Here is an 18,426-nt window from a genome sequence, read left to right as displayed (position 1 = left end):
ATGACCTTCAAAATGACCTTCCAAGGATTTTTCAAGGTCAGTACCATACTTCCCCCGTGTAACCCTAAACTTTTCATACGAAACATTTTTCTCTATCCTTACTAGTTTTCGAGATATTTGACTGGATCACTTCAGATGGTCCGCCCTGTATATATAGTTCTCTTACAGTATAACATACAATAGTAAGTATTTGTTTATGAGCTAGCAGTCTCTAGTCTTCTTAGCTATTAGATAAATATGTATATTGTTTTTAAAAACATTTAATACATAATAATATGTTATAATTTTGCTCTATTTTTTCACATAAAAATCAAATTCAGAGCAACAATCTGCAATGGTCTTGATTTCAAGAAATGTTATCAAGGTCATGTCCCTAAACAACATTCAAGAGATTTTAGCCGAACGGTCGAACAATTTGGATAATGCTAATGCTGGCGGTATTTGAAATTTGATAACTCATATCTCGAAAAAACTTGACCAAAAAGAGTTTCATTGTAATGTTTTGAAAAAATCTCAATGTCAGCTACAACAATATAGGAATAAAAAGATAAAAAGTGGAAATTTCCATAAAAAGTTTTTGACCTTGAGAACTCCTCTATACTCAAAGTTGAATAAGTATATATAATTTTTTAGCAATTTAGATATAGAATATTCTACATTTACATACAGTTTACATTATATTTACGTAAGATAATGTATATAATTATCTTATATATTTAGTATGATATATACATAATTAGTATGATAGCAATAGTATATATATGTAGTTCTTACCAACAGAACAATAGTAAATATTCTCTTTACATTCTATATTGACAGCCTCCCTGACATATATCAGGAAGATATACATATTATTTAAATAAAAAACCAAGACACGTGTATGTTGTTGGATTTAAGATATATTAATATATTATAATTTCGTTCTGTTTCTTTGTAGTGATCGATTTGTATCATAAAATCAAGAAAAATTAGGAAAAGATCCTTTAAAAAATGGCTTCCTTAAAATTTATTGTAAGTTTTTATTCAGTGATTGTTGTTACAATTTTTTCAAATAATAACCTGGACATACCTTGAAGATACTACGACTTATATCAACCTTTTTAGGTTACATTTTCCTTAATAATGATGATGCTGGCATATGATAATGCTGGAGCTCGTCCTTCACATCCATCTAACGTTATGTCAAAGGAAGAACAAGGTACATATATTTCCGAATACTTAATAAATACATATACAGTAAAGGGTACACCAAGGTTGCTCGAATACCATTTTGCACAAGTGTGAATAATCATTTCCTGTGTATATTTGCCTACTGAATACAAATTCGTTGTTCAAATTTGGCTATTATGTTCAAATTTTAAGAAAAACGACGGAATAAACTGCTTTTTCAGTGTATTATATAGGAAGAAAGCTATTTTTAAATTGTGCTGTATTTCTAAAACGAAAAATTATACTGAAACGAAGTGAAATGCATCATAAAACTAAAAGGCGATATTTCGATACTAACGAAATTTTTAAAAAATTTGCTGCTCGTACTATAACGTCTATTGGCCTCTTTGGCATAATTTTTCTTAAAATTATACATGATAGTGAAATTTGAATAACGGATTCGTGTTCAGTAGGCAAAAATACATTGGATACAACTACTTATATTCATGAGATCAAAAAAGACCAAATTGCGTGGGACAGTACAATTAATGCTGATTTATATTACAGAAGTAAATTATGAAAAAATGCCTATTACTACTAATGAAGACGAATGTGAGGAAACTCCTGTTTCTGAAGAGGAGTGTACTGAGGAAGTTACTGAAGAGGAGGAATGTACCGAAGAAGTTACTGAAGAGGAGTGTACTGAGGAAGTTATTGAAGACGAGGAAGCTACTGAAGAGGAATGTACTGAGGAATATATAACGATAAACGGGGAAACAAATGAGAAGGAAACTGAGGACTGTACTACAGAGGAGGAAGTTGAAGAATGTAAATTTGAGGAGGAAGATGAGGAATATGAAACTGAGGAGGAAGATGAGGAATGTAAACCCGAAGAAGAACCTCCTTGTGAGGAGGAAAATGAGAAAGCGTCAGGACATGCACAGTTCATGCTTGATAAACATGGTCCAAAGTTTCCGAAAGAGTGCAAGCCCAAACCCATTACTCCCGATTGCGAGGACGATGATGGAGACGACTCAAACGACTCAGACGACTCAGACAATGGAGGCGATGGAGACGACGGAGGCGAGGGAGACGACGGAGACGCCGGAGACGACGGAGGCGCCGGAGACGACGGAGGCGCCGGAGACGACGGAGGCGCCGGAGACGACGGAGACGACGGAGACGACGGAGATGACGGAGATGACGGAGGCAACGGAGGCAACGGAGGCAACGGAGGCAACGGAGGCAACGGAGGCAACGGAGGCAACGGAAACGACGAATCTACTACTCCCGGCAACGAGTCCACCAAACAAACTCTTCCAACTTTACCACCCTTAGGAGACGACGGAGACGAATCTACTATTACTATTCCCGGCACCGGGTCCACCAAACAAACTCTTCCAACTTTACCACCCTTAGGAGACGACGATGACGACGGAAGCGACCAATCTACTATTACTATTCCCGGCACCGGGTCCACCAAACAAACTCTTCCAACTTTACCACCCTTAGGAGACGACGATAACGACGGAGGCAACCAATCTACTGTTACTATTCCCGGCAATGGGTCCACCGAACAAACTCCTCCAACTTCATCACCCTCAGGGAACGCTACTCCCGGGACCGGGTCCACTCCTTCCGGCAATGGAGACGACGATGACGACGATGACAAACCTACTACTCCCGGCAACCAACCCACTACTATTTCCGACAACGGATCCACCAAACAAACTCTTCCACCCTTACCCATTCCACCTATACCACCCACAGCATAAATAATAGGATAGTTTTTCAAACACCAATGAATAATTATTGGAAAGCTTATTTTATTATAGACTCTAAACATATATATGTATAATATATTATATATATATATATATATAACTAAGTAAACGTTTAAGCCTATTTTGCTCTGAACACAATCTTATAAGCATTAAAGTATTCTGCTACACTAATTTTTAACTATAAAATATGATCCTTTTTGTGCACATTTATTATCATGTTTAGAAACTTTATTACGTAATGGGCTTACTGTATCAAAAAATAAAAATAAAAAATCAATATAACATTATTTTGAATTTTGTTTTGTTCTATACATATAAAATTATTATAATTAAATTATAATTATTCATACATATGTCTGCTTGTGTACATAAATTAGTTTGATATCATCGATAGGTATGCAAAATTGCGTTTTGTACTTGTGCGATAAGTACATGTACAAACCACAAATCGTGTGTAGTGTAAATAACATATAATTTATTATAAAAAAAACTTTAAAAAGTTCTAGATATAAGTGAATGTAAAAGTTTCTGAAAAATACTATTGTATCAACAATTTGTCCTTCATATCTAGATTATATGAAAGTATTTTCATTTCTTTTCACTATCCAATAGAATTTAGCCATCACTCTACTTCCAATTAAATTAATTCACGTAACATTGTGTTGAGATAATTCTGGATAATATTAGTAACGTTCAGTGTTAATTTAAGTCTTTTTTTAAATACCTTATCGAATGCAAGTGTTACCTATACACCAGAAATTGCTGTAAAATTTATGGGCAATTTGACAATTTCGGTATTTTTTCAAATTTACTATTATTTTTTAATGTGTGTTAGATTATTGCCAAGTTTCAAACCAGGCATCTGGACAAAGACGACTAAAAATCATCTTTAATTACAAATATTATGATTGTGATTATAGTGATTGATGGTATAACCATATAAAACAATCGCTTAAACGTAAGCGATTGATTAAATACAAGCAATTATTTGCAATGGTGGTAAAGATAAGCGCAACGTTTTTACAATTACGTACATAAAAATTGCTGGAAATAAATCAATTTAATAAGAAAATTGAGAAGTATTAAAATTTAATAATGCACCTTTCTACATAAATTTTAATTTTATGTCAGCATATTTAAATATAAAACTTTTAAAAACTTCGTAATATGTTTCAAGAAGAAAATGTTTATTTATTTTGCTCAGAAATAAGATTATACTAATTTTTTTTAAAAAAAAAAAGAATATTTTATTATAATAAAAATAATAATTCTTTTCTGCATAAATTATATATTTCTTTGTATATATACAAAAAAGTATACACTAGAGATAAAAATTGCTTGTTATTACTATTGTAATAATTCATACATTCGCCCGCAAAAAAATGCACTATCAAATTTTAACAAATTTTTCTAACATTTTTCAATAGTGATAACTCAATAAAAAATTATTGTAAAGAGTAATAGCTCAAATTAAAGTTTAAACATTTTCCTTGTCAGCAAAAATAATCAAAAATGTATTACAAAATGAAAAACGTTAAAGACTTTAAAAGTGAAAAAAAATTTCTTTTAACTATTATTTTGTTCAAAAGAGTCGTCTTCTAGGTAATAAAAATGTTCTTAAATTTATCCATTTCAAATCCATATTTTAAACATTTTTCTGACAATTTTTTTTAAATAATTAGGTATAGCATTTTCAAAAAAATTTTTATTTTTGTAAAAATTGTTTAACTTGAAAATAAATTATTGTAGAAAGCTTTATCAAAAGGAAAATTAAAGTGTAAATTTTAAGTTTAAATTTTCAAAGTTCTTTTATTGAGATGTACTCTCTAAAAGTGAATCAGTGACTTCAGTGCTACACTTATAACTTACGTAATCATTTGTGATTATTTATTGTTTTTCAGTAAATATTCACTAATTCACTTTTAGAAAGTACAATACTTATTGCAGCTAGGAAAAAGATTTTGTTTCCTTCCTAATAATATTGAATCAATGATCATTGATTTCATTAAATAGAGAATAATTTAACGAAATAAGTTGAAATGTTTATTACGTTCTTTTAAATAATATATGCAATTTACACATGATTAACCTGTGTCGATTCATAATGGCATTTTCCTTTGTACACAATTAATATCACTTCAGCTTAAAATTTTCTATATTTATTTTTTATTTTTTCGTAATATGATAAAATGTAAATTATTCGATTTTGAGAAGAAATGAGTAATTCTTTGGAAAATCATTATAATGTTTTAAAAAAGTAAATAAATAAAATATTAAAAATAGAAATATATTCTTTAAGGACACACGTAAATTTATTTTATATGTAAAATAAAACTGCCTTGTCATCTATTAAAAAATATTTTCTATTTTATATTCCCTATATGCATTTCAAAATGACAGCTGATTAGTTTCAACTTCTCATGGAACATCCTGTACAACACAAAGACATATAACATAGCGATTGCGCGCAAATTACTCAAATTACTCTTTTTCTATTTTTTTCTGACTTCTGCAGCGTAAATCCTCAAGTAAATACTAGACTTACCCTACAATTTTCTGGTTGTTTAGATATTAAACGTTCCGCACTTATATATTTTTGCTACATTATGCTTATCGTTAGTAATAATATAATTAGTATATAATTAACGTAAGAAAATGATATAATTAGTTTGATAGCAATAGTATATATAGTTCTTACAGCAATATACGACAGTGAATATTCATCTCTCGTTGTGTCTTTGTGCTAGCAATCTTCTTAGCATATCTATATATTTGGTAAATATCGGTTCTCATATATATATATTGTATATATATATATAAATGTTTAACACAAGTTGCATTATAATTTCGCTCTATTGTTTTTTAGTTAGGTACTAATTTGTACTAGAAGAAGGTCAAGGAATAATAAAGATAGAAAGACATTTTATTTCAACTTAATAGCATTATATGGAAAGTAAGTAACTTTATACTTATATAACATAAGCAGATCTTATTAAACTAGAAAGTGATATTAAAATTGACAAAATACAACATAACAAAAATATTATAATATTCTTATCATATTGTATTTCGTTAATATATGTGTGTAAAAAGCTATTGAGAATCTCCAAAATTATTATTTTATATTTTTGTACCGTTTTTATTTCTTTGATATTATTTTTCTCAAAATTTTCTCAAAATTTTAAGTAACCAAATTTGTATAATGGATTCGCGTTCAGCAGACATAAATAGGTCGGAAATAACTATTCACATTCGTGTTACAAGAAAGTTACAAATTTTGTTGAACAGTGTAAGCAATAATTATTTTTGTGTATTCTTTTTAATTTTATTTTATTTTTGATTGTGCTTCTATAAGTAATTGCCTTTTCGTTTTAATGTTTTCGTAACTTTATTTTTTCAAATTATGTAAAAAATATCCTTTTTTATTAATATTTTTCCTTCATTGCGTTAAAATATTACAATATCAAAATAATATAATAAATTTATTATAATTGAATAAAGTTTTGTATTCTTAAAGAAGCACATTTTTAATTTAATTCAATTTTTTATTATTATATACTTCTATTGAAAGTTATCCTACCCGCATATGAGAACAAAATTGACATATGCCCTCACAAAAAGTCTAAATTAAAAAAAATTCTAATTTATGTAACGATTTCTCGATTTTAATAAATGGTTAGATTAAATGCAAATAATTAGCCACGATAATAAAGATAGGTGCAATGTGTCTAAAATAATTAAAATTAAGTAGAAATTTTTTAGAAAATAAATAAAGTTAATGACAAAACTAAAAAGAATATTAGAATTTTTTATAGTTATTTTCAAATTTGATTATGTGCAAAGATATTTATAATTTTTAAGAATTTTGTAATATGTAAAAATGAGAAATAATTCTAATATTTATTTTAGTTTGCTCAGAAATAAGGTTTTTACTTTTAAAAAATATCTATTTCTTGAATTTTCAAGGGGTGTTATGCATTCCTTTGCACACATGTGCACGTACAAAAGAGTGTACACTTAAGATAAAAATTGTTTGTTATCGTTATTGTGATGACTCATATATAGTACAATTTTCTAATAATTTAGATACAGAATATTATGCGTTTATATGTAGCGTATATATGCATTACTTTAAGTAACCATAATCTACTTTATGCATACGTAAGATATTGATATAATATAAGTTATAATATAAATAGGTATGATACTAACAGTATATATAGGGTAGCCCACGTAAAGTGAGACAATCCAATAACTTGAAAAATTTAGAAGATACGGAAAAATGTTTCAAATTAACAAAAGTGAAACAGTTTCGAGGGGTACATATAATATTTTGGCACGTTGTTTTTTTTTCTAGGTGGAGACGGCAAAAAATACGAAAGTTCCCTCCACTTTTTAAATAGAATTATGTGATTTTTTTACATAATATAATTTCTCAAATAATTTTACATGTAAATGTAATAAGATAGATATTAAAAAACCAGCTTGCGAGATATTTATACTATATATATTCTGGTACATATTGATATAAAATATTAAAAATATTAAAAGTTGATACTTTTCAGTGTTTTAATGATGATTCTGGCAAACATAATTATGATGGAATTGTAACTAGAATAGTTAGGTACAATTAAACGAGCAGCAGAAATGTGATAAGTGTATTTCCGAATATATATCTAATAAATACATATTTATAACAAAAGATACACTAATTACACTGTCGAAAACCATTTTGTAACACAAATGTAAATAATCATTTTCGATGTATTTATGCCTATTGAACATAAATCTATTATCCAAAATTAGCTATCATTCTCATTGAAAAAAAATGACGTCAAAGAGATGAAAAATGATGATTTGGAAGTTTTTGAAAGTTACGTTCAAGTTGAGAAAATACAAGCAAAAAGAGTATAATCTTCTGTCATATTGCATCCAAGCAAAGACGATCGTCTACGACACTTGCTGATTGTAATGATAATGATGGTCACGTAAAACAAATGTCAAACAATAAGCGACTGGTTAAGTGCAGGCAATTCACAGCGATAATATCAAAAATAGGTGCAACACAGCACATTTTATTTGCTGAATCATATTTGAACGCGCGCACGCATCCAATTACTCGCTCGCAATAATGATCGGCATAATGTTTTATTGTTCCAGAATAAGTCATAACTTAATGTTATACTCCATTATAGTAAAATATTACAGTTTATCACCCGTTTCTAAAAGTATTTTCTAAGATTGTATAATTTTCCGTGATGACACGAAGTTGCATGCCTTATATTTTATCTTTTACTTTGCATGAACTGGAAATTGCATAAAATCACAAGTCTTGATTAAATATGATGTTTTTCTCTTGAATATTGCATCTCCTATTTAATCAACTATTATTGTTGATTATATCATCGCATCTGATCTACATTTATTTCACAATAAAAATATTTTATTATAAAACCAATTTTGCACGAATTCGCGTAAATGTCGCAGTTTTTCTTCAACGGGCCATAAATCGTCCGAGACGTTGAGCGTCACAAAGATCAAATTTAAAATTGATAACTGTTTGATAATGGCCTTGGGCGACGCGATATGTATGCGAGAAGCAGATTACAGAGATGATAGGAAAACGGACGCGATCGTAACGAGAATAGATGGAAAACCAATGGTAGGACCTCTTGAGATCGATAAGATGAGAATAAAATGATCATGTCCATAGGATGAGTAAAAAATTATGGAAAAATGTCTATACAGTCAAAGTTACTATTCTATAAATAAATCTATATTTTATTAATTTTATTATTATTTGCATTATTGTTTATTTTGAAAAAATTAATTACTTCTAATATCTATTGTATTCAATTATAACAATCCTCATTTTCTAAAGAACAAATAACATGTAACATATATATGTATGACAATAATTGTCAATAATAAGAAATTATTACATCTAATTTATAAATTAGAAGCATTTATCGCATTTAAAGACAATTATACTCTCTAATGTTTTCGTTAACACAATTTTTATAATTTAATAGACTGAGAGTTTATATCCGCCGGCATTTATTTAAATATTATTCTTCTGCACCAATGTATTATGTTGTATTTGGGGAGATTTCCACACATGAAATAACAGATTCCAATAAAATTTATGTTTCATACATTACACAAGTGCTGCCTTGTATATTCTAATAAAAATATGTTAATGTATCGAATTTCTACAGTTGTCAAATTATATTCTATTAATAAATCTATTAATATAAATGTGTTAAATAAAGATTTTCTCACGTAATATTTTTTTAATTAATTATAATTAGACTTTTGTTACGCGTGTTTCTATACTTCTGGAATTTGTTCGCAATAAATAAGTCTTTTTTTTTTTCAGAATAAATTCTCCATGTGAAATAACTCTGTAACTATCGACATTTTGATGTCCAAACGGCTACCATTCTTTTCAATTTGGCCTCAGTTTTGTTTTCGACAAACAAAAGAATGACCATTAGAATGCTTCGTGTGTCTATCAGGGCCGCATTAATCCACGTCCATAAGTTGAAATTTTTCGAGCACGTTTTTACATGATGTAAAAAATTTCGAATACGATATATAAAAAATAGAAAGCGAATTTAGTCTTTCTTCACTATGAATTGCGCATTATGAATCATCTTGTTTGTCTAGTAACTTTAAATCATATATGAATAACATTATTTTAATGCTTAACTAATAAAAATATCTCTAAAATTGTCCGCCGTGGACTACAGTTCACTCAACACATATCTTAATACGGCACTGTGTCTTGCCTATCATCATAAAAATAGATTAAAAAGAAAATGTATTTCAAATAGAAACAAAAACTCAAATCCTACGACGTGCAGAAAATTAATTTTTGTAATGAAGATATTATAGTACTTGAAGAGAGAAAAAATTATTAGCACTTGATACAATATATAATATTAAGCAATGTTGAGATTCTGCGCATACGAATATTTTAATGTATCTCAGAAAATTATCAAAATTATTCAAAAAGTTTCTAAATTGTTCTCAGTGCTAAATATTCTATAATATTTCAACATTCTAGATATTTTTTATAGTTGAAAAATATGATCGCAAGTTTCGTACAAATTGTATGAAGAAGTCTGGCGAGATCCAGTATCATGGGACCATTAATCTTCGTCTGGCGTCGTCCTTTGCCATCAGATTAGGACCCTTCTTAGATTCTTTCTATATCTTTCGCAATGGCGTAACGGAAAGGCAAACATTAAAAGAGTCTCTCAACGAATATAAACTCCTCGAAAGATAGTTGATTTAATATTGAAGTTAATATTACCGTCAAGAGATTAGGTCTCGAATTAAATATTCAATTTAATTAACAAACATAATTTTTTGCAAACATAATTGTTGAGAGAAAGTCTTGGCAATAAGTCAAACAAATAATTAATTACTTTCTAAAAGATATATAAATTCGTATAATATACGCATTTGTCTTCGAAATGTTTTATCTTTCCTTTTAACTATTCGAATGAGCAATTATGAAAAATTATTGGCTCGTAGATATCAAATGTAGATTTAAATACAGATTGAATTAACGTAATTACCGTGAGATAGTCAAGATTAAATCATTTTGTGGCGAGAATATTTTACATTAATTGTATGACGTTATCGAATCTTCCTCTTCTTCTCATTCTGAAAATCTCCGATATCGAAACACGGCGAGATCTTTTATACTATTGTTTGCATATTATGGGACGATCCATTTTGGCTAGATCCTATAAACGAATAAATCTAAATTCGGACATTCGTCTGACGCTGCATTTAAATTGTCAGGTTTATCGGCATGTAGGCATGTAAAATTAAAAACATTATCGGTGATGTTGTCGCAGCTGGAAAATTCACGAACGCCTGCGATTCTTCTTCGTGACCGTGATATCGTTATCTTGCGGAAGGTTTTGTTTAAGAGAACATACAGTCGCGCATGCAGCCTATCTTAAGCTGAAATTTTTAATAAGCACTCTTGAATTCTTTCTCTCTTAAACATTCGCATTTCTCTTAAAAATGAAATACTGTAGATATAAGCATGAATTTCGCAATTCTGTGTAAATAATACACGCATTTTGAATTATACAATTTTTATCGAATATTATAGCAACATTTAGATTATATAATAACGTTTAAAATAGAATAAAACCGTCCTAGAGAGACTGGAAATATAAAAAAAATATATACAAATTTTAACATTCTCATTATTGTCCGTTAGAATTTCCAACGATATCCTACAACGAGATATTAATTTCAAGCGTTCCATCCAGTACACTGTTGACGGTTGCAATGCTGAGTGCATTAGAGCAAAGTGCATCAGGTCCGTTGCGTTATGCCATTATGAGGATTACTAGCGGGAAATACCTCTCCTGTTTTTCTCCGTACTCGCGTAAAATTGTCTGGTTAATTGTATTTCATTGTTACCCCGCGCGGTTTGTTACATCTGTGAGCGTGCGTGCAACGAGAAAAATACGCCGATGTGTTCTACGGAATTGCTCGTTAACTTTACGTGCCCTGTTGTAAGCGAGATAAAAAAATCACGAGTGTGCAACATCCACGTGAACGTTTTATCAATCCGATATTTAGATACAGGGCGTACCAAAATATTGACGGAAAATAAACCTATTTACTTTGAACGACAAATAATATTCCGTTATTAACCAGCGTTTACAAATTATTACAAACGAGGTTATATTTGTCATTTTATTCATATAACAAAATTTATTAATATATCTTAAACTTTTACTTTTTTTTATCTCAATAATTTATATGTGATTGATAAATCTGAGAATAAGTAAGTACTGAAACATTTCGAGATTAATAATTTTGTTATATAATAAATAAAATAAGAAAAAAAAGGCTTATTGATGATTTAGAAACGCTATAAATAATAGATATTATTTGCCGTTCAATCTAAAAAAGTATTTGTACATGATTAAAAATTTGTCGAATATATACTATTAATAATATTAATTAATACTTTAGGATAGAAACACATAAAAAGAGCAAAACAATATAATATAAAGTATTTTTTCCCAATAATTAATTGCCAAACGCGAATAAGCACAGTATTATACAAACGACTCTCTCGAAGATATTAAAAATGGATAAACGAATCGATTAAATCGTTTGATTCCAAATTATAATGACTTCACAGCCACAGCAGAAGTTATTCATGTCATCAAATTATTGTCGTTCGATTGTTGATTGTCATTTGTTATGTATTTCGACATTTTCCACGTAATTGCCTTCATTTAAGGCCTTGTTATCACGATAACAATACTGAGGTACCCGATGACAATGATACAAATGCAGTTTAAGAATGAACGAATTTCGATATTTCCATAATGCAACGTCGCATACAGATCCTCCCATATTAATGCGCAGCTCTGTAAAAATTATCTGACACCTAACACACATATATCGTTACATTTTGTGTCCTTGTAATAATTAATTATTATTTATAATTTCTTATAATGACGTAATTATTTTCCATACGCAAAAAATAATATATTAAAATATACAAAATAGCGTTGGTTACAAAAAGATATAATACGAGAAACTATACTAAAGAAACATAGAAAGCAAAAAAAATTTCATAGATTTCTTTTTGATTAAATTTTACCTTGATAAAAATTTCATTTAAGACATTTTCTTAATTTGCAACATTAAATATCTTATACATTAAATATCAAGAATAGTACAAAATTTATGCATAAAGCAACATTAAGCTGTCTCTCTATAGGATTAGCCTTTGTTAAAATAATAGGCGGATTAATAAAAGATAAATAACTTTGTATAATATGATGAAAGATTGTACCTATTTATGAGCCGCTACAAATATATGTTAATATCAGGGTTGGTAAAAAAAACGTTTTAAACGTGTTTTAAACAGTTTAAAACATGCTTAATTGATGTTTTTAATATGTTTTAAATATGTTTTTTTTTATAGTACTGTTCAAAGCATATTTGAAGCATTAAAAACATATTCAAGAAGAAACATAATATGTTTTATTCTTAAAAAAAAACATTCTTTACCAATCCTGGTTAATATATATATTTCTAATTTATTTTAATTTAGAATTAATTGAAGAGAAGAAGAGAAATGCTTCTTTACACACGATCAACACGATAAAGCATGTATGTGTTTCATGCTTGTAATATTGCACAGAGAGGGAAGACAAGATATTTAATTTAGTCCTAATTAAAATTTGCAATAATTTTCGAATGTTATATGTGCCATGAAATTGTATTGTCGATTTAAATACCAAAATTCCATAGACTTTATTTTGTGTGCTTTCCCCAAAAAATAAAAAAATTATTTAAAACTCATTATCTCTCTGTTTACGTTTCTTAATACAATATATCATCGTCTATAATTGTTCACTGAAGAATTTGTTATAACCATTTTATTCCACAATTTTTTTTAAAGTGGATTAATAAGTATATTAAATGAATAATTATTTACAAAGCTATTAATTACGAAAATTATATTATGTATGTACATTATTATTAAATTTTTGAATCTCTCTCTCCCTTTTATTCGTGTATGTTTTAGTTTACATATATGATATACATTTTTAAAGTTACCATTGATAAGGATCCAATTCAAGGATCGAAACGTATGGACATATTAAAATAAGAATAAAAATTTAATACACAACTTTAACTGGTGTTTGGACTCGACTGGCTCCTATCCTTTCAATTTAGTTTACATATATCAACTTACTTAAACTCAATTCGATTGCATTTCGATTATACGTATTTCAAGGACACGTCGAAATATGAGATCACCGTACGTGAGACCGATTAAGACAATCTTGCTTATATTATCGCATGCACATTGATACAAATAATCGCAATCGTAATCGTGCGACATATTCAAAACCAATAATTGCCAGAACGAGACATATCAATGTTTAAAGATTCATTGAGACGTGGATTTTGTGCAAAAAATACATCATTCCAGCATATAAAAAGATATTCTGAAACAAAAAAAATTAGTTGTGTGCAATTAACAATTCAGTACTAAAGTCATTTACGTTTACACGTTATTCGAATCCAATTTCTCATCATGGCTCGAAGTCACATCATTTCTGCGATATTCCTGTCACTCATTTCTGCAAATGTACGTAAATATACCACGTCTCTCTAAAACAATATTCTGAAATACACAAATTAATTGATATATTAATTGAATATAGAGGGGATGGGCAGAATAAAAGCCTAATTACAAAATCTTGATATTAATACAAATTAAAATAACTTGCTACTTTTTTATTATATACACAAATGGGTACAATATATTAAATAAATTTATGTAATGTTTTTAAGAAATTACATGTTACAATACTTCTGTATTATGATCAATATTACATGAAAAAACTAATTACCGAAAAAAGGGCCTAAGTAGAATTATGCCTTTATTCCGCCCATCTCCTCAATTGTAAATTAAATTAATATTATAAATAAATTAAAGTTACATATATGTTTCAGTAATACATTTAAATTTAATTTAAATCGTGTAAAATATAACAGCGAACATTTGTTCGTTGATTGTAAAACTATATTAAATAGAAAAGAACATTATAGTTTATAATATCATATGCAGAAAAGTTATGCGAAATATACATATACAGACTTTACAAAAAAACATTTAGAATTTATGTGATAATACACATCATTAATACAGAATAAAAAAGCCTTAGTGATCTTCTTTACTCATTGTCAGTATAATGTGTATTATCTATAAACGTTAAATATTTTTTTATGAACACTTTGTATATAAGTGAACCAATAAGTAATTTTAATATATTCCACCTTAATTTTTGAGAGCAAACTTAAAGTTATTTAATGACTCATCGATCGTATATATTTCTTGTAGATTTTTCGATGTAGTGCTGTATTTGTTAACAATATTTTGCACAATTTTTACAGATGATACATGGAGGAATTATACCAGGACTGTTTCACGAAGACGTTGTCTCAGAGTTTCCAGGTATACCCATTCGCGAGTTATCTCATAATTTTGTGACATCAGCAGCTAATGCAGCATCAAGTGCTTTCAACGGCTTCAGAAATTATATTGATTACTTCCGTACCCGTTTTGGTCAACGTATAAATATTCCACCTGAATATCCTATATTACATCGTGTCATACATGGAGATATATGGCCGAATGTTGCGCGTCTAGCACCGAATGTTCCTGGCTCTAGCCGTCTAATACCGCCACGTCCTATAGGCAATAACAATTATAAAGGTATTGGTGATGGTATTGGTGCTGCTTCCGCTGGAGCTGCAAGTTCTGCTGCATCTGGAAGATTAGCAAAGTACTCGCGTACATAATAAGCTCGCAACTCACTGTAAAATAACGACACTGAACAATTATTATATTATCTAACAATTAATGCCTAATATATAATACAAGATTTACACAAAGTCCTTAATATACTTACTGTTAGTAAGTTTGATTAAGTACATCGAAATAATAGAGTAAAATAAGCAACATGTAATTTCAACGTTTGTTAATTAAACAATAGTTGTAATATTTATTTCTTGAAATAAAATAATAAACTGTTGTTTTTTTACGATATATATTATTAATTTGACATAATTATATGTATATCTCATTAATTTTATACAAGTATAACTTTTAACTGCGATACGTCTGTCTTTTAATTTCAATTTATTTGCTATTTTTAAATGACTATAAAAATAAATAAATTTTTTTATAAAACAACTAAACATTTATTTATCATCAACCAAATATATAGGATATGTAATCTGAACGACAAACAATAAATGAGTTATATTTTTCGAATATACTATGTCAACGATAGAGAGATACTAACATTTATTATTTTGGAATTATAAAAGAAGGCTCCTGTTTGCCTACAAAATAATTACCTGCAACTTCGTTGCACATAACCATATTGCACACACAACTATAATGCACACAACACATTGTACACGCGACCGTATTGTGCACAGCGTATTGGACACGACCATACTGCACACGTGTCACGTTACATACTAATAGTGCTTTCCAGTAAGCGACATAATGTGACATGTCACAGTGATCACCTTCATTTAACATTAACAAACAATATAAATGTAATGATTTACTGTGTTACACTGTGCAACTGTGTCTCTTGCTGGAAAGCATCCCAAACCACATATATGACTTTGTGCATATAATCGTGTCGTGTATACGATTGTATTGCGTCTATGCACATTGCTATCATATGTGCAGTATTGCATATTATGTTCGTAGAACTCCGATGATAACCGAGCATAGTCTGCTGTTTTATGTAATAGATAAATATTGTTGCATTATAACATGCTAAAAAAAATATTGCAAAAACCGAACAGAAGATTAGAACTGTCAAAAAATTAGATATCATTGCGTTTATTATATATTTATGTTATCATTAAAGATATAGGTACAGAACCGCTTATGTAATAGATGTAAAAATAATTATTTCATTAATACTCAATCATAAACGGAATACGTATAAGTTGAGAGTATAACTTTTTTATTTTACATATCCAATATGTATTATATCCAAAATGTATTCCTCATATGTATCATATATGACCATATGCGCAATGTGACACGTGTACGCGCGCGCAATACACGGTTCAGTGCACAAAATGGCATATAGTCATATGTGCGATGTATTGTGGACAATACGATCATGCACAAATAGAGCTGTAGGCACTTATTTTGTAGGCAAATTGCGCCTTTCTAATTATAAGATAACTTTACTCGTTTCTTTATTTATGATTTGATACAAGCTCATTTAACGACAAAATTTTTATGAACTCTCTTTTCTATATATACAATGGTAAATTGTTATTTAAAGATAAATGATGTGTGATTTTTTTACGTACGCGAATTTGCATAACCTTTTTATTATATTTATCTCACATATGTATCGTATGTGATAAATATAAATATATTCTTCTTAATGTTTAAATTAATGCTAATCTGCACATTCTGCTTTAGCATGTCAAAATAAAATTCCAGATTATAGTAAAGAAAAATCGCAAATGTATATTCTGGAGTGCTGTTTCTACTTACAGCGGTTGGAAAGAGTTCAAACTTGAAAGAGATGAACAATCCTAAATTCGCACCGCGTGTGAAAGCTCAAAGTAATTCAACTAGCCTAAGTATATTTACTTAATACAAGCAGTACGTCGAAAATTATGTTTCCAGTGTAAAATTTACATTACTTGTATGTTAGGCTTGTATTATATTGATTTACATATAATTTACGTGCTAATTATGCTATTTACGTAGAATAATGCAATTAATTTTAATAAATTAAAATAACCGGACTTTGTATATCCTACCTACTTAAGCTTTGTAATGTTTTCCAATTTTTTACTGATTGTAAGTCCAAAATTAAAAATTAATGATCTGGTTTAAAAAAAGAAATATTTCTAAATGTTAAAAAATATGACATTTTTAAATATTTATATAAGTACAGTGATTTTAAAAAGATTAAGATTTTTAGAAAATAGCATTTACATATGTACCTAATATGACCTAAGAGTACATGTTTTTCACTTTCGTAAAAACATATTAGAAAAATGAAAAACAAAAGGATCCAATGTCACTTTTGTATGATATTATAATTTATTGATATATTTATTGATATCTAAGAAACACAAGAACTGTTTTATAAACAATCAATTTATCTACTTATGTCCACAATGTTTAGCAGGTGAAGTGGAATCTATGGTCTGAAATAATAACAGTAGGAAAAAACCATTGCAATTAACATGTGGACACTTAGTATGTCTGTGATTAGTAATATTAATGTTACCTCTCTGGCAAAAATAATAATTAGAGTGTAAGTCGAATGTAAGAGGAGAGTGACAGAAGCGCAAACAAAACTTCTAAAAAGCGAAAATTGAAACAACAAAGTGTAAAAGAGGCGTTTCTCTTACGTTCCATTGTCTCAATTTTTGCTTCCAAGAAGCTTTTATTACTCTTTCCTTACGTTCGACTTACGCTCCGATTTTTATTTTCGATAGGACTTACAAAGAGTTTCTTAATTATAAACAAAACATTGTGACAAAAATATAAATTAAATACAGTGTTGTAAAATGCAAATGTACAGTTACAATAAAATAAACTATGGAAATTAATAACAATTTCTTGGTAGTTATAGAAAGAAATTATTTACCTACAAAATATTACATTATGACTATAACGTTTTGCTTTACTGACAATAGAATGACGCAAAAAGTTGATGCAATTGAGTCAGACAGATAGTTTGTACGACTTGTTAGTGTCATATATGTTGAATTTATAATTATCTACAGCGCGTAGGTTGTATTAGGTACTAGGGTCTGGTTACTTTATTTTATAAATATTATGTATGCAAATAATTTGATTTATTGTTACAATGTTGTATAAATGATGTAGCAATAAATTAATTTAACGAGAAGCGTTGTG

At 28.8% G+C, this 18,426-nt stretch overlaps 2 protein-coding genes across 3 annotated transcripts; both read left to right on the top strand.

Moving 5' to 3' along the window:
• Positions 1 to 929: 929 nt before the first annotated feature.
• On the top strand, positions 930 to 2,950 carry LOC108768438 (spore wall protein 2-like). The gene is made up of 3 exons (XM_018518849.1): positions 930 to 1,011; positions 1,105 to 1,198; positions 1,717 to 2,950. Exons 1-3 carry the CDS (start codon positions 991 to 993, stop codon positions 2,922 to 2,924), a joined length of 1,323 nt encoding a protein of 440 aa, XP_018374351.1. The 5' UTR covers positions 930 to 990; the 3' UTR covers positions 2,925 to 2,950.
• Positions 2,951 to 5,651: 2,701 nt separating this feature from the next.
• LOC108768442 (uncharacterized) lies at positions 5,652 to 15,457 on the top strand. Of its 2 annotated transcripts, XM_018518853.1 has the most exons (3): positions 5,652 to 5,708; positions 13,732 to 14,088; positions 14,898 to 15,457. In XM_018518853.1, the coding sequence occupies exons 2-3, from the start codon at positions 14,035 to 14,037 to the stop codon at positions 15,303 to 15,305; spliced, it is 462 nt and encodes a 153-aa protein (XP_018374355.1). In that variant the 5' UTR covers positions 5,652 to 5,708; positions 13,732 to 14,034; the 3' UTR covers positions 15,306 to 15,457. The 2 variants fall into 2 exon arrangements, with proteins under 2 accessions (XP_018374355.1, XP_018374354.1); XM_018518852.1 differs by lacking the exon at positions 5,652 to 5,708 and having other exon boundaries at positions 13,606 to 14,088.
• The last annotated feature ends 2,969 nt before the right edge of the window (positions 15,458 to 18,426 follow it).

The sequence above is a fragment of the Trachymyrmex cornetzi genome, unplaced genomic scaffold (assembly GCF_001594075.2).
Source record: "Trachymyrmex cornetzi isolate Tcor2-1 unplaced genomic scaffold, Tcor1.1 scaffold797, whole genome shotgun sequence".
NCBI lineage: Eukaryota > Metazoa > Arthropoda > Insecta > Hymenoptera > Formicidae > Trachymyrmex > Trachymyrmex cornetzi.
Note: the sequence above shows the minus strand (reverse complement) of the source record. Positions and strands in the feature narration are given on the sequence as shown.